Consider the following 14,264-nt stretch of genomic DNA (forward strand, 5'->3'; position numbering starts at 1 on the left):
TAAAGTTTGGTGTTTTGGGAGGATACTTCTGCTTTTAATAAAAAAATGGTGTTACAAAAAAAAAAATCCTTGAGTAATACAGCAATGCTTTTAGAAAGCGGAGTGCAAGGGCTGTGTGTGGTAGTAACACAAACAGCTCACAGGAGGGCTGCCTGTCCTCTTGCTACTTCCTTCTGAAAAGAACCCTACAGGATGCTGCACCATGCTGCCGTTACCACCAGAGCAACTCTTCTACAGGTTGGGACCCAAAGATTTGCTATTATGTGAGTTGTCCTGTCCCAGATCTTAAGAAACAGTGATGAAACTAAACAACATAATTATAAATCCTGATACACGGCTATAGTTTCTCCTTTTATTGCATAAGGTTCTGTTACTATTTCGTTTTCATCTGCAAAATGTTCAGGTCTGAGGAAGACTGAATTTACCTTTCCATTAGCAGCTGGACAATTAAGAAACAATTAACAGATATGCCAGTCAACTTTGGCAACCTTTTGAAAATCAGTGTCACACTGATCTAACCAAAACTATCCTAGAATCAGACAGTAAATATGTACTAAAAAGCATCTACTTAATCACGAGCTATATCCTGTATTCTTTCCAAGAGCTTAAGGCTTTCCTTGTCATAAGGGAACATGTGCCACCTTCAAGATGCAATATTACTTAAAATTAAGGAATCATCTTGCGTGATGAATCATCACTTCAAAGAACAAGATTGTGCTTAACTTCTGATGCTTCAAGAGCGAGTTTGTTTGCTTCAGAGATGTTGAAATTCCGAAAGGAATCGTTTGATAAGAAAAGCAAAAGTGAAGCTGCTGACAGAAATCTCTCAGAATTCAAACTCAGTTTATCGATGTGGGAGCAACACACACACACACACAAAAATAAAAAAAAATAAAAAAGCAGAGCTGAAGAAGTTATTCTAGCTTCCCAGAAGTGCCACAAGGCTGTTCTCACTCTTGACTTGCTACTTCAAAATTTCAGAAAAACACAGATTTATCCCAGCTCTGTCACAGATGGTCAGACAGTGAATTCATGGGAGCAGCACACAGATGCCTAGATACACCTCCTGCATGATGGTGCTCAGGTCTGCTTGTATCTATTCTATGGTCCCATATGCACAATTTGGAGAAAGTGCTAAGTGTCATAACTCTTGGTTATTTTTTTCTTAGGAACAGAAAGAACCCTGCAGAAAAATATATGCAGTGGCACAATGACATGGAAAGGATATTAGCTGAGTTTTTAAATGTAACAGACACAATTTCACTTCTCCAAAATTAGAACAACTCTTTCCATTCTTGTCTACAAAGATAAGGGATTCCATCTGTGAAATTGCCTTTTTGCTATTCGGTGTGGTCAGGAGAATATCAAAGTGTTCTTGTGGACATTAGACTGATTGCATAAAGCCTTTCCATTTTTTACTTGCAATTAACAGTGAAGACATCAATTAATACTCAACTAAAACAAGCCATTTACAGGAGATGTATATTTTCATTTTGGAACTCTCAGAAATCTACTAAAACATACTGAAAGTAAGACTGCAACATGAAAGTATCTGTCAAACTTCTTGCAGAAGAATGCAGTTGCTCAAATTTAGATAAGCTAAGGAAAAAAAACCAACCAAAAACTCACAAAGTAAACTGTTACCTTACTTTTATGAATTCCCGATGTCTCAACAGCTTAAAAATTAGCATCACTTTCAGGTATAATTTACATCTTCTGAACTAATAACACATGAAAATAAAGCGTTTTTTTCATTCTGTTCAACAAAATGTTGTAGTTTACTGGCATGAATTTCCTATTTCCATGCAAAAATATTATAGCTACTTGGAATTTTTTTAAACCACAATACGAGTAACCAGGATATCAGCACAAAGGCTGATACTCTGGGGAGACACAGAAATAAGCACAGAACCAGATTGTATAGTGTGTCCATAAAATCAGATAATTGCCTAAGGGCAGAACCTGAAAAGTCATCTTTAATCACCCTTAGGAGTATATTCAGGCTGTTTGAAAGGCTTGATTTCTATTGTACACACTTTTTAAATCTAGAACAAGAACAAAAAGGAAAAACAGAGGTTTACATATTCTTGCTCCCTAAACTGAACCAGAGAACATCTGCATAAAATTAATCTCCCAGCTGCTGTCCTCAAAAAAGAAAAAAAATCTCATGTTCTTATCACTTTCTTATTACAGAGCAAGGGAGCACCCAACTAAGGCCAGAACAATTATTCGCCCAGTGTAAAGCATTCAGATGCCATTGAAATAGTTTCACTACACTTTACATGAAGCATTACTCGCACTCATTTAATTGCACTGACAAAGGAAATCCATTCTGATAGAAGGTACAACATTGGAGAGTTAGTCAGCAAATTACACTGAAGTACCAGAAGCAGCAACAGTGCAGCCTTACAAACTGCTCTTCCAACATACTTTAAGCAGACCCTAGAAGAGCACTCCTCTACAATGCTGCCAGACAGAGGAAGAGGTTTACATTAAGTACTTTTCCTTCTCTGAAAGGACCCACAGAATAGTGGCAATTATGAATGGATTGGGATGTGAATATTGCAACAAGGAATGAGATAACTAATCACATGTTATCAAGACAGGTATGTAACATTCAAGTCCTGTTGTCCTTGGGTTGGATTTCAAATAGTTGCAAGGAATCCCTGGCTTTAAATTCTGCCTGTACTTTCCACACCCCACAAAAAAAAAAAAAAAAAAAAAAAAAAAAACACACCACACCAAAACAGGAATATTCTAAGTTCTAGAAACAACTGTCCTGAGACCGTTTGAAAGTCAGCTCTATTACCACTTTTTACGAACAGAAAAGGCTTAAGAACTGCATCAAATAAATAAGCAAAGCTATAGCAGAGTTTAGAATTCTTCAGAAAGTTAAAGCTTTGAGTATCAGGGCACCACAAGCTTACTTTGGTGGTCCAAAAAGGAGGGGAAGTGAACACCTTCAAAGAACAAGAACGGTAGAACTACTGACTTGACTCAATCAGAATTGTTGGCATTTATTTTAAGCTCTGTCCTTAACTCTTTCTTCGACCCTGGCCATGTCACTTTGCTGCTAATCTTCTGTGCCACTTCGGGCAACACAAACATGGTAACTTTTATAAAGCACTTTGCTAACTGGCATGAACACCCCTCAGCAAAACCTTTCAATGTAGTGCAAATAACAAATGTATTTTGCTGAGCCAGTTTAAAAAAAAAAAAAAAAAAAAAAAGAGCAAATATGCTTTTGCTAGTTCTCTGCAGCATTAGTTAATTGGCATCATTCCTATAGCAATGCTGGCATATCTAACACTGACAAACAGAAACAAACAGGACCAGTTTCATTATTTACAATACTTCACTAAAACCAACAGGACTGACCTTTTTGATCCTAAGCATTATATGCCAGGCATCTTCCTCCAGTCAGCTGAGACAAGAGAAAGGGAAACTCCAAGAGCTGGGCCAAACACAATGATGTTGACTTCAGTGGGCATTCCTAGTTGCTTTTTTTCTAGAGCTCAGCATTTAGATTATTTAGGAGCCTTCACGTTGGGATAAACCTACTACCAAATCTGTAACATATGCTCAGTGAAACAACAACATGTAGCTGAAGAAGGAAAGGTTAAAAGTATCACCAGATGAAGAGAAGGAAAAGAAGCCAGAGAGGATTCAGTCAGATTTATAAGATTAATTTTCATATAGAGTATGTTGAATCTCTTGAATCAAATGCACAAAAAAGAAATACTTATCTCCTCACACAGCAGAACAAAACAGCTTTCCTTGGTTACCTTCTTTCTCTTGTTTAGTTACATGACTGACACGCAAGTTGGTAATGTCACTGGTACACTCACCTACCAGACCCACTGTCCACTGAACTTGACAGTTTAAGAATTTCAGGGTCCCTAAAAATAAATCACAGGTGTGCAATTTGTACTGTAAAGATCTTTAGGTACCCATTTCCTGATAGCATCCCCAAAGCAGTGAAAAACAGGCAGTCCTCAAAACCTCCAAGATTTACAATAAAAGTCTGCCTCAAACAGAAACGGTACTTAAAACATACAGGGCACTTTTCATTATCATAACTTTATATTTAGTGCTAATATATTTAGATTGTAGGGAAAAAAATGAAGAAATTAACACCTTTTTGGTTAAAAGAAGGAAAACAGAACAATTGTTTTGGACATTGCTTTTTGACAAGCAAAATCTCAAGAAACAGATACCTCCAGGATTCTTCAAATAATCCCCTGAAGTTCAGTCACTATATAAGAAGTTGTTACCTCCCAAAGTGACCAAACCCTTATGTTCTTTACCATGTCATCAGAAATATTGGTAACTACTCTGAACATTCTTTTGTTACCTACTACTTGAGTCCATAAAGCTGCAATAGTTTAGATTTAAAAGGTGGGCTTCTTCAAATCCTTATACATATATAATAGAGTGATTTTTCAGATTTGCATTAAGGTGCCCACTTGACTTATTACACAGTCCAAAATATAACATAAACTTCTTAAAAGGTTCATCATTAAATACTGTCCTTATGCATTCTGTGTCTGACTAAATATAGGCAGGCATTTGAAAGCACATTCTCTGATTTTCTACCATTCTAGTAGAAAATTTGACTTTAAATAAGGCAACTCAGTTCTTTCCCACTCCTCCATCTTGTTCCCTAACTCTCAAACTAACTCATCCTGCAGCTTCAGATGGATAGTGCAGGTCGCAGCTGGTGCTCGAAGGCAAGAGGAGATGTATGAGAATCACTATCTATTACTGAATGTAGGCAGTACCAATCAGTAGATCAATACAGCTGATGCTCCCATGACAGCTCTCAGTACTTGTAGATGTTTAGTACATGAAAGAATTGTGCCTGCAAGAATCTTTTCCAAGTTCTTGCAAGCAGAAGCTGTTCCTTCTCCAGAGACACATTATGGCCTATCAGTTGGTGGGTGGTAACTTCTATAAAGAAAATGCTACAAGCTTGTTAATTCTACAGGCACAAAGCTAACATCACCTGTTCTTGATTATCCACAGTAATTGAAAAAACTTATTTACATCAGAATAACATAGAAAATGCAAACCAGATATAAATCAGGATGCAATAACATCCTTAGTCCACTGATCTTTACCAAAGCTGCTAAAAGCTTTCCATAGAAAACAACACAGAGAAATTTCCAAGATGCTTATTACATAAAATGGAAAAGGGATGTCAGAAATGCATTGACAAATCATTCGAGACAAACATTGGCAGTCCAAAGTTGTTTATCCTGCAGATAAACATGAGTTGGGTCTGTCTGCATGTATAGGTAACATACACTTTTGGAGGGCAGGGGAACACCACAGAAGAGACCAACAGTCCCTCCCCCTCTAAAAAAGAAGCTCCATCATTGTCATGATCTAATACCTATGATACTTGCTTTATAGATACACCCAGAAGAGAACATACATTTTCATATCTTTAAAATAGTAATATTTTTTTTAAAAAAATTCTCTTCCACCACACAGCACAGAAAGAAGAACTCTATGTTGCCAAACCAAAGCAAACAGCTGTTGTAATATGTCAAGCCCATACCCGAGGTTACTAATTCATCTTATTGCAAAACAGGGTTACAAAACAAAGAATTTTCCTTAAAAATATCTGAAGTCCTTCCCTCCAGCACCAGCTCTTACATTTAGTTTCCCAGATGTGTAACTGCTTTCTGTAGACTTAGCTGGGCTAGAATTTTCCTATACCCATCTCTTCTCTACTAGATCTGATGGTACCTTTGGTCAAGATTACCATGTAAATTCTCTACCTCTCCCCTCCAAACACAGGACATCTTTGAATCCTTCCATAGCCATTCCCACTCATTCTTGCTCTTTCTTTACTATTGCTTCCTCCCAAGTGAGGAAAATTCTAGTAATATCTGTAGCAAAACCCTTAACTTCTCACTGGCACTTTACAGTGCAGCACAATTATGTACTGCTGATTCACTGTGACAGGAGACATTTACTCTTGCTGCTGACAGCACAGATGTTTCCTAGCATCCATGCCTGTGTTTGGTTGGTGACATTGTGCACTGGTGTCCCTCTAGTTGGGCTGGTTCTCTAGTTGATACATTTCACTTTTACAACTAGCAGTCTCTAGTATGAATAAAGCAGTGAAATACTGGGAGCTAACAGCTTTTTATCTTAGAAATAACTTCCATTCTAAACTTCAAAAATGTTCAGATAGCATAAAGCAATAAAATCTTAATGGCCTGTTAGCAAAATGGGCAAGTAAATATTTTCTTAGGTAAGGAGGAAAGGCCCAACACTTAAATACAACTATTTCTTATTCACAGATGCAGCCAGTCATCCTTTAACCAAGCCAATCAATCCTTCATTTTACAGCACTTATCAATATGCCCATATATGCTGCCATCTGTATGGCAGTACATCAGGATATCAGATTGCCTTACTGTAAGAAGAATAAGTTTGATAGTACAAGAATAATAAGGTAGATACTAATTTGAAAGCTCCCATAGTTCCTACTTTCAAACTCACTAACAAGAATTAATAATACTTTTTTTCTTCCCCTTCATGACAAACTATGTAAAACCACTGCTGAAAGATTTGAGGTAAAAAAAAAAACACAGGAAGATTCTGCAAGGCCTGGAAATTTACAGCATTGTAATGGTTAATGCTAGCTCTAGTGAATCTATTTAAGATATTAAAATTCCCATCTGTCAGACCTCTTTGCTAGATGTTAATGCCCTCAAAGCAAAAGAGAACATGTGCCTGCATCCCAGCCACCCAGTTCACAGCGCTTCTTATTAACTCAAGCCATAAATGAAAATGAATTCATACTAACACACCTATCTAAACCACTGCAGCCAACATGCAGATGCGTGTTCACTCTTGCCATCTAGACACAGACAAGCAGAGAGAAAGGCTCAACAGCTGCATGCAGGCAACAGCAAAGGAGATTATAATCTTCAAACCACTGCAGCAGTTTGCTCCCACACTCATAAATAATGTTCTATACATACCTTTGACTTCGAGGCAATTTTAAGTTTGGGAAAACAGACACACTAGAAAAACAATACCCAAGTGGCAGACAATAATGCTATTAGTATTACAGAGTAGCTATTCACCATGATTTCCAGAATCATAACTACCAAAGTTGACTCCCCATGCTCTACTGCATCAGCTGCATCCCATGTAAAGCACCAGAAACATCAGCTGAAGTCCTTGGTGTACTAGGACAAACACTGGGACACTTGATTTACCTGAGTTAATGCTTCTGTCAACACCAGCTCTATGAGGGATAAGAGAAAAGATCCAATTCAGCAGGGATGGGTTAAATCTCCCATAAGGAAGACTGGCTTGCATCTCATCTATATGGCAAAATCTAGCAAGTAAAATGAAGGCTTGGGAGCATTTATCCTTGCATTTATCCTTCCAAAAAGTGGAAGGCGAATACACATTTTAAGTTCAGCAAGACTTCCTGACATATAGGAGTCTGCTGAAATGCCAATAAAACTGAGACACTGTGTGTATATACACATATATGAACTGCTAAAGAAGCATGCTCCATTTACAGTTGCTTTTGCGTCCAATCAAGTTGATTCTACAAAGTAAAAGCATTTACATGTTTCCTATGGTCTGTAACACCATATTGTAGAAAAATAACCCTTCTGGGATTGAATTAGAGGATACAGTGGTTCACAAGAAAGGATCACCAAGTTAACATTACCACCTCTTTTCTTTATATGATTTTTTTCCAAAACCACATCCCAGCACCCTGGCTGTTCACTGTGTAGCACTTACTGTTGCTGGATTTCAGGTCACGGTGAATTATGGGTACAATTGCTTCCTCGTGCAGGTAGTTCATTCCCCTCGCAATCTGTACTGCCCAGTTCACTAGTATGTCAGGAGGTATCCTTTTACCAGACAACACTCTATTTAGCGATCCTCCACGGGCAAACTCCATGATCAAACAAAGATTAGGCTCCTTCAAACACACACCCCTGAGGGCAATGATGTTGGGATGCTTTAACATCGCAAAGAGCTTGGCCTCTTGGCGGACATTCTCAATGGTCTGGCTGATGTCCTCATCAGGGTCATAGCGAGCTGCCTTGACAGCAACCTCATCTCCTATCCATACAGCTCGATACACTTTTCCGAAGCCCCCTATGCCAATGATTTCCTCCAGAACAAGCTCTGAGAAGTCGATCTCCAGGACTACGGGGGGGGGAGGGGGGGGGAAAAAGGAAAAAAAAGTAAACATTTAGCAACTATGCAGCCTGTACATCAGCTGAAGGTCCATGTCGCCCAACCTCACCCTTACCCTTGGAGGAAGAACCAATTCTCACTCCGAAACACCTCAAATGAAAGCAGTAGTCCCTTCTGACAATCCTTCATTGCCAAATAGTGTGGTAAAACATATCTTGCAGTATCATAAAACCTGTATGAAGTACTCACTGTGAAGTGTGATAAATTTGACCAAACGGTGGTGCATTACACACTTAATAAAGTCACCTCTTGCCACACTTAAGCCCTTGTAACGCTGATGCCACCTTAAGTGTGAACCCTCATTTCCTGCCCTTGATGACAGTACAAGATTCCCAGAAAGAAAAACACACCTACAGGCTAATCTTCACTGGACTTCACACAGTGTATAATGTGACATAGCTAAAATTCAACACAAAATGCATCTGCTCCTGCATTGGTCCCTTATTTGAATGGCTCTTACTCAACTGCCACTAACAATCTTTCAGTCCCTCCCAAGTCATGCTTACTCTTCCACACCTTTACAAGCTTTTCAGATTCGTTCCCCACAAGAGCTCTGTTAACCAATTCTGACACTACTGATAACAGCGTGACAAACAGATGGATCAGACCACATACTGAGTATGCAGAGCTAGCAATAAGAAAAACATTTTTTTATTAATGCATATTGCATTTTTATTACAGAAACTATATGAAATAACAGAATCATCACTTTCCATTCCTATACACTCACAGCTATACTTTACAGGCTGCCACAGCAACTGGTGGCTACATCGCATTGTATACTAAAAATCTACAGATACAGATGTCTTAATTCAGCATATAAACTGCATCTGGAGCAAAAGCTGTGAGAAAATGTATCCTGTACCACTGTACACTAAACACAGTTTCTGCTCACAGATGGCCAAAAGAACCCATCCAATACTGACTCATGTAGACTGGAAAACCCACATACTGACCAATGAAAACATGCTGACATGGCTGAATTTATGGTTTTGGTAGGCCAGTGGCGAGATACCATTGATGCTATTCTGCCGATATTTTGGTGGTTACCAATCACAGTCAAAGAAATTTTTTACCATTTTAAAGGAAAAATGCCATAATGTAAGGATTTAAGCAGAAAGTCCCCAAGACTTCTAATACTTTCCTGCATTTGACATGCCAAATCTGACATGGTTCCCCTGCTTTGTCTAGCAGAAAGGAAGTTAAGTCTGTAATGGGCTTACTTGATGTAGGTACCAATTCAGAGTACTGTATTATATTACTGGGGTTTGTAGTTATCAGCTGTATACATTCAACTCTGCACTATATTTAAAAGAAATTACAAAAATTGTCACAAAACTTTATGGAGTTAATACGAACTCTGCTGTCCGCAGCTGCAGACTTCTGGGTTTTTTTGACTGAGTTCTGTCTTCCTTGAACATGATTTACACAAGCAAGCAGACTTTTAAAAGTCAGCTAAGCCTATGAGCTAGGACTGACTACATATAGGGATTATATCATCAACCTTCCCATATAATACAGCCGAATCCTTAGCTAGTATAGTAAGGATGTCTGTGCTCTTTTTTTCTAGTGTTACATGAAGAAAAAGACTAATGGGAAACAAGACAGAAAACGGACCATAAAAGTCTTCCAAAAGGAGGAAAGGCCCTTTCCAGTCCAGAACACAAAAAGAATTTATTAATCTTTTACTGTGAGTACATCTTTTGGGTAACACTGAACTTCCAAGGATTTACACAACAGAGAAGGTTTCACTCCTACAGTAGCAGCCTTGGTGTTTAAATGCTTGTGAGCTACAGATTGCTAGAAAAGATGGAGTAGATTCTGACCAGAAACACTGACATTTTAAAACAAGACTGCAACAATAACTCCAGACACAAGACTCTATAGAAGGAGCTGCCCTGGTATTTCTCACTGATAAAAGAGCTAAAGAAATCAGATGCTGAGGCCTATTGCCTTCAGCCGGTAGAATTTCAGCACCGGTAGAATGCACACTTAACCTGCTCCTAAGGACAAGGTCAATCAGAAGACTGAAAGCGAACACACAGGTAAGCCACAACGCCAGATGGACAGCCCGTCCCCCGAACTCCCGACACCACCAGCGTTCCCCGCGGGCGCTGCCGGGGTCCGGAGGGCCCCGAGGCCGGCGGAGCGGGCGCCCGGGCCGGGCCGGCGGCGGGGAGCGGCGCGGCGGTGCTGAAGGGACAGCTCCGCCGCGGCGGCCGGAGGGCCCGCGGCGCCGCCCCGGCCCGGCAGCGTGAGGCGGGCGCAGGGAGGCCGAGGGCAGGGCAGCAAGGCGCTGTGTGCGGCCACCCGCTTTACTCCGGAAAACGCACCCCCATGTAGGGGGCACAAAGGACCTAGACCAAACCTGGGACATCGTACCGCGAGAGGTATGCCTCCAGGTGAAAATTTGCATGTTATGCTGCAATTTTTTTTGCATAGACAGTTTTATTTGCGAGTGCAACCTTAGCTTAACTGTGAAAACTGGACGTTTCTTTCAGGCAGACTGGCCAGCTCACCCTCATGAGTAGCTTAATTGGAAAAAAACTAACTCATATTTAGACAAGTTTTGCTTGGTTTTTATTTTTTTAAAGGTATTCTGTGCTGAACTGGTTTCTTCTTTTATACAAAGACTGTGTAACTGCGTAACAACTTAGTTACACAGCTACACTAGCGCACAAACTATTTACCTCATCTTTCTAAACACACTAACCTCTTTTCTCAACTCCAGTTTAATCTGGTCAACTTGCTATACTGGACTGCAAGGGCAACGGGAATGTTTAACATGCATTTTTTGCCTTTGAATCTAAGAACTGTAGTGCTATCATTCCTCTGGGGACCAATCAGGAATTACAGAGCCTGTATACCATGAACCAGTGGCCATGTTGACAACTACAAAGTGCTGTTTAATCAGCATTTATTATACCATATGATTAAGCTATTTAATTCCACCCATAGTGTGTAAGAGCCCATAGCACAGATGAGGGTCCTTCAAGCCAGCCCACTGCTGACAAGCCTCAATTGGCTATTTTCATCACTCGTGGTACCCTCACTAAGGTAAGATTCAAGGACACTGCGTGGATGGTTGAAAGACAGCATGCAATTACACACTATTACTAGCAGAATCTCTAGGACTTCCACTCCAAAACCTTCATCAAACATGAAGAAAGCCACTGAAAATAGGTTCTGTGCCAAGGTGCACGTCTGGAATCACATCTTGCATTACTCCTGCAAAACTTTAATATTTCACAGTCCAGTAAGTCAACAGGAGACTGTTATTCCAAACAGCTATCAAACTAACATCACCAGCTCTAAAAGTGGGTATCATTCCTTGCAAACAGATTTCTAACATTAAAGTTGAAAATTCAACTCAACAGCAACTCACTGCACCCCATGTCCAAATTGCACTGTTTCTTTAAAAAAAGAAACATACTCCTTTACCATATTAAAAACTTGTTGGAAGGCAATAAATTCTACTCTGTCGTGAACATATGGCTGGTGACTTGACAGAAGTAGCATAGTCCTGTTGTGGCATTAGAAAGGCAGGACAAGAGTAAAGGGGAAGGTGCAACTCCACAACTGTCAAACCATAGAAAGGGCAATAAGGCAATGGAATCTGTAGTTATAAAGCTTGTGCTTGAACAGTCAAAACAGGAGTCGAGCTGAGGCTTCAAGAAGTTCTGCAGAAATGGTTCTCCTAATCATCTTAAAGGCAAAATTTAATAAGCATTCACAGTATTTTCCACATGTGGGGAAAAACCAAACAATTTATCTATACTGTTCCAGCACAAAAGAGAGCACCACCACTGCCCAACCTAGTCCCTTCACAATCCCAAGGGCACTACTACGAATTACTGAGTTTTCACCTAAATGCTTTCAAGAAGAACACAGGATAAGAAAAAAGCTATTAGTTGTATTCCTTGGAGATACGTCCTAGATAGGACAAAGAACTTTTTTACTCCTTTTACTTTCTAGAAAAGCCTACTAATCTGAAGATTTTTCTCGGCCACTCCAAAAAGAGCTTTATTCTTGCCTGAATTGTCAACAGTGATAGATAAACAGGATCTAGAAACAGTCATTCCACACTGTTTCTCTTTCCACAGTTGTACATAGTGGTTAAAAAAAAGCGTAGAGATGAAATGGCCCTATTCTCTGGCTCCAACAAAGGCTTCAAAACTGCACTGAAGTTCACAGAAACAAACCAATCCCTTCATGCCTTCATCATCACAACTTAGTTGAGCAACCCTCAGGTAGGCCCAGCTGTCCAAACTTGGATAAAACTCATTCACAGGCATCTCTGAACAGGATTTGTAAGAAGGCAAAGAGATAAGGAGGAACCTGGTAACACAAGCCAACTTAGGAATTTTTAAGTCAGAAATAATAACCTTTTAATTCACAGAAAGGAAGATATGGAACAAGTATTAGCAGTGAATCAACCCGGCAGAAAGCAACTGATCCCTATCCAGCAACCTCTCCCTAAGGATATTCCTAACAGCAGAGTCACCAGAGCCCCCCGGTGACCCCACCACTGCCTAGCCACCAAGCTTCAGCCGTTTGGTGAAAATTTATCAGCCCCTGGAAACACAGGGCTTAACAATGGGAAACGGCTCCCGGTGTCAGTGAAACGCCACCAGGCCGAGCTAGGTTTGGCCTCCCCGGAGAGGAGCGCCAGCCAGAAGGCAGAAGGGCAGCAGAGCAGCAGGAATGTGGCTGCGGGTGGGACAGGGCACGGACCAGAGAACAGGGCCGGGGCGGCCCTGGCCCGGTCGAGCGCGGCCGCCAGCCTGGGCCGGCCCAAGGGCGCGGGGGTCCGAGCCGCCGCAGCCCACTCTGCTCCCGCGCCGAGGGCGGCCGCGGGGCCCGCTCGCCCCCGCCACCTCCCGCCGCCGCTCCACACCGGGCCGGGCCTTTCCCCACCGCGGCGGTGCCGGCTCCCCTCGGGGCCAACGGGAGGGCCGAGCCGCCCTCCGCTCCGGCGGCGATCCCGCCTTCCCTCAGGGACCTCGGGAGGGCCGGGCCCGGGCTCCCCCCACCCCGCCCCGGCAGTCCTGGCTCCCGCCGGTCCGAGTCCCCGCCCCACCGCGACCGGGCCTCTCCCCCGGCTCCCTTCCGCCGGGTGGCGGAGAGGGGGCCGCGCCGTGTCCCCCGCCCCGGGCCCCGGGCCGCCTTACGCTGTATGGCGGGGGGGCGGCGGGTAGCGGGCCCGTAGCTCCGGGCCGGCCCCCTGCACGCCGCTGCTCACGTAGTTGCTGGGGAAGATGCCGACGCGCTGGTCGATCTTGCCCGTCCACCAGCCCTCGTCGCCGGACACGTGCGAGTCCCGGGACAGCACCTGCACGACGTCCCCCGGCCGCAGGCTCAGCTCGTCCTCGCCGCACGCCTCGTACTCGAAGACGGCGGTCCAGAGCGGCCCGCCGCCCGGCGGCTCCCCGCCGCCCGCGCCCTCCTGGCTGAGCTCTGTGAGGGGCTCCATGGCGAGGCTGCTCCATAGGGGGAGGCGCCCGCGGCTGCCGGGCGCTGCGGGGGGCGGCGGGGCCGGTACCGCCGCCTATTGTTCATGCGGCCCGGCGCCCGCCGGCAGCAGGTGCCGCCGCTGGGGGGGGGGGGGGGGGCCCTGGCGCAGGGCCGCCTCAGCCCAGCGCGGGAAGAGGCGAGGGCAGGCAGCGCGTGCCGCCGAGCCGCCGCCGCATCCCCCACCTCCTCCTCCTCCTCGCCCGCCTCCGCCTGCCGCCGCGGCCGCGCATCCCGGAGCCACCTGACTCTCTGGCAGCTTCGGCGGCGGGAGGGGAGGGGAGGGGAGGCTCCGCCTCCTCGCCCCCATTGGCCGCCTCTACCGCCCGTCATACGCCACCCTCACCTGATTGAGGGCCTTCGCCCTCTTGGCCACGCCCAGCCCCCGGCCTCGGAGCCTCGCACTCACCGGTGGCCCTCCAATTGGCTCCCGCCTGGTCAGCTTTCGCTTCCCATTGGGCCTCGCGGCGCTTGTCAGTAAGCCCTCCTGGCTCCGCCTTCCCCGC

At 43.5% G+C, this 14,264-nt stretch overlaps 1 protein-coding gene across 1 annotated transcript in view; it reads right to left on the minus strand.

Annotated features, from left to right (window-relative positions):
• MAP3K9 (mitogen-activated protein kinase kinase kinase 9) overlaps nucleotides 1–14,018 on the minus strand; it is a 62,602-nt gene extending 48,584 nt beyond the window's left edge. Inside the window, 3 exon segments of the mRNA XM_055804719.1 lie at nucleotides 7,783–8,196; nucleotides 13,419–13,434; nucleotides 13,436–14,018. Of these exon segments, the coding sequence (XP_055660694.1) occupies nucleotides 7,783–8,196; nucleotides 13,419–13,434; nucleotides 13,436–13,720 (715 nt within the window). The 5' untranslated portion in view covers nucleotides 13,721–14,018.
• Between the last annotated feature and the right edge of the window lie 246 nt (nucleotides 14,019–14,264).

This window comes from Falco peregrinus, chromosome 1, assembly GCF_023634155.1.
Source record: "Falco peregrinus isolate bFalPer1 chromosome 1, bFalPer1.pri, whole genome shotgun sequence".
Lineage (NCBI taxonomy): Eukaryota > Metazoa > Chordata > Aves > Falconiformes > Falconidae > Falco > Falco peregrinus.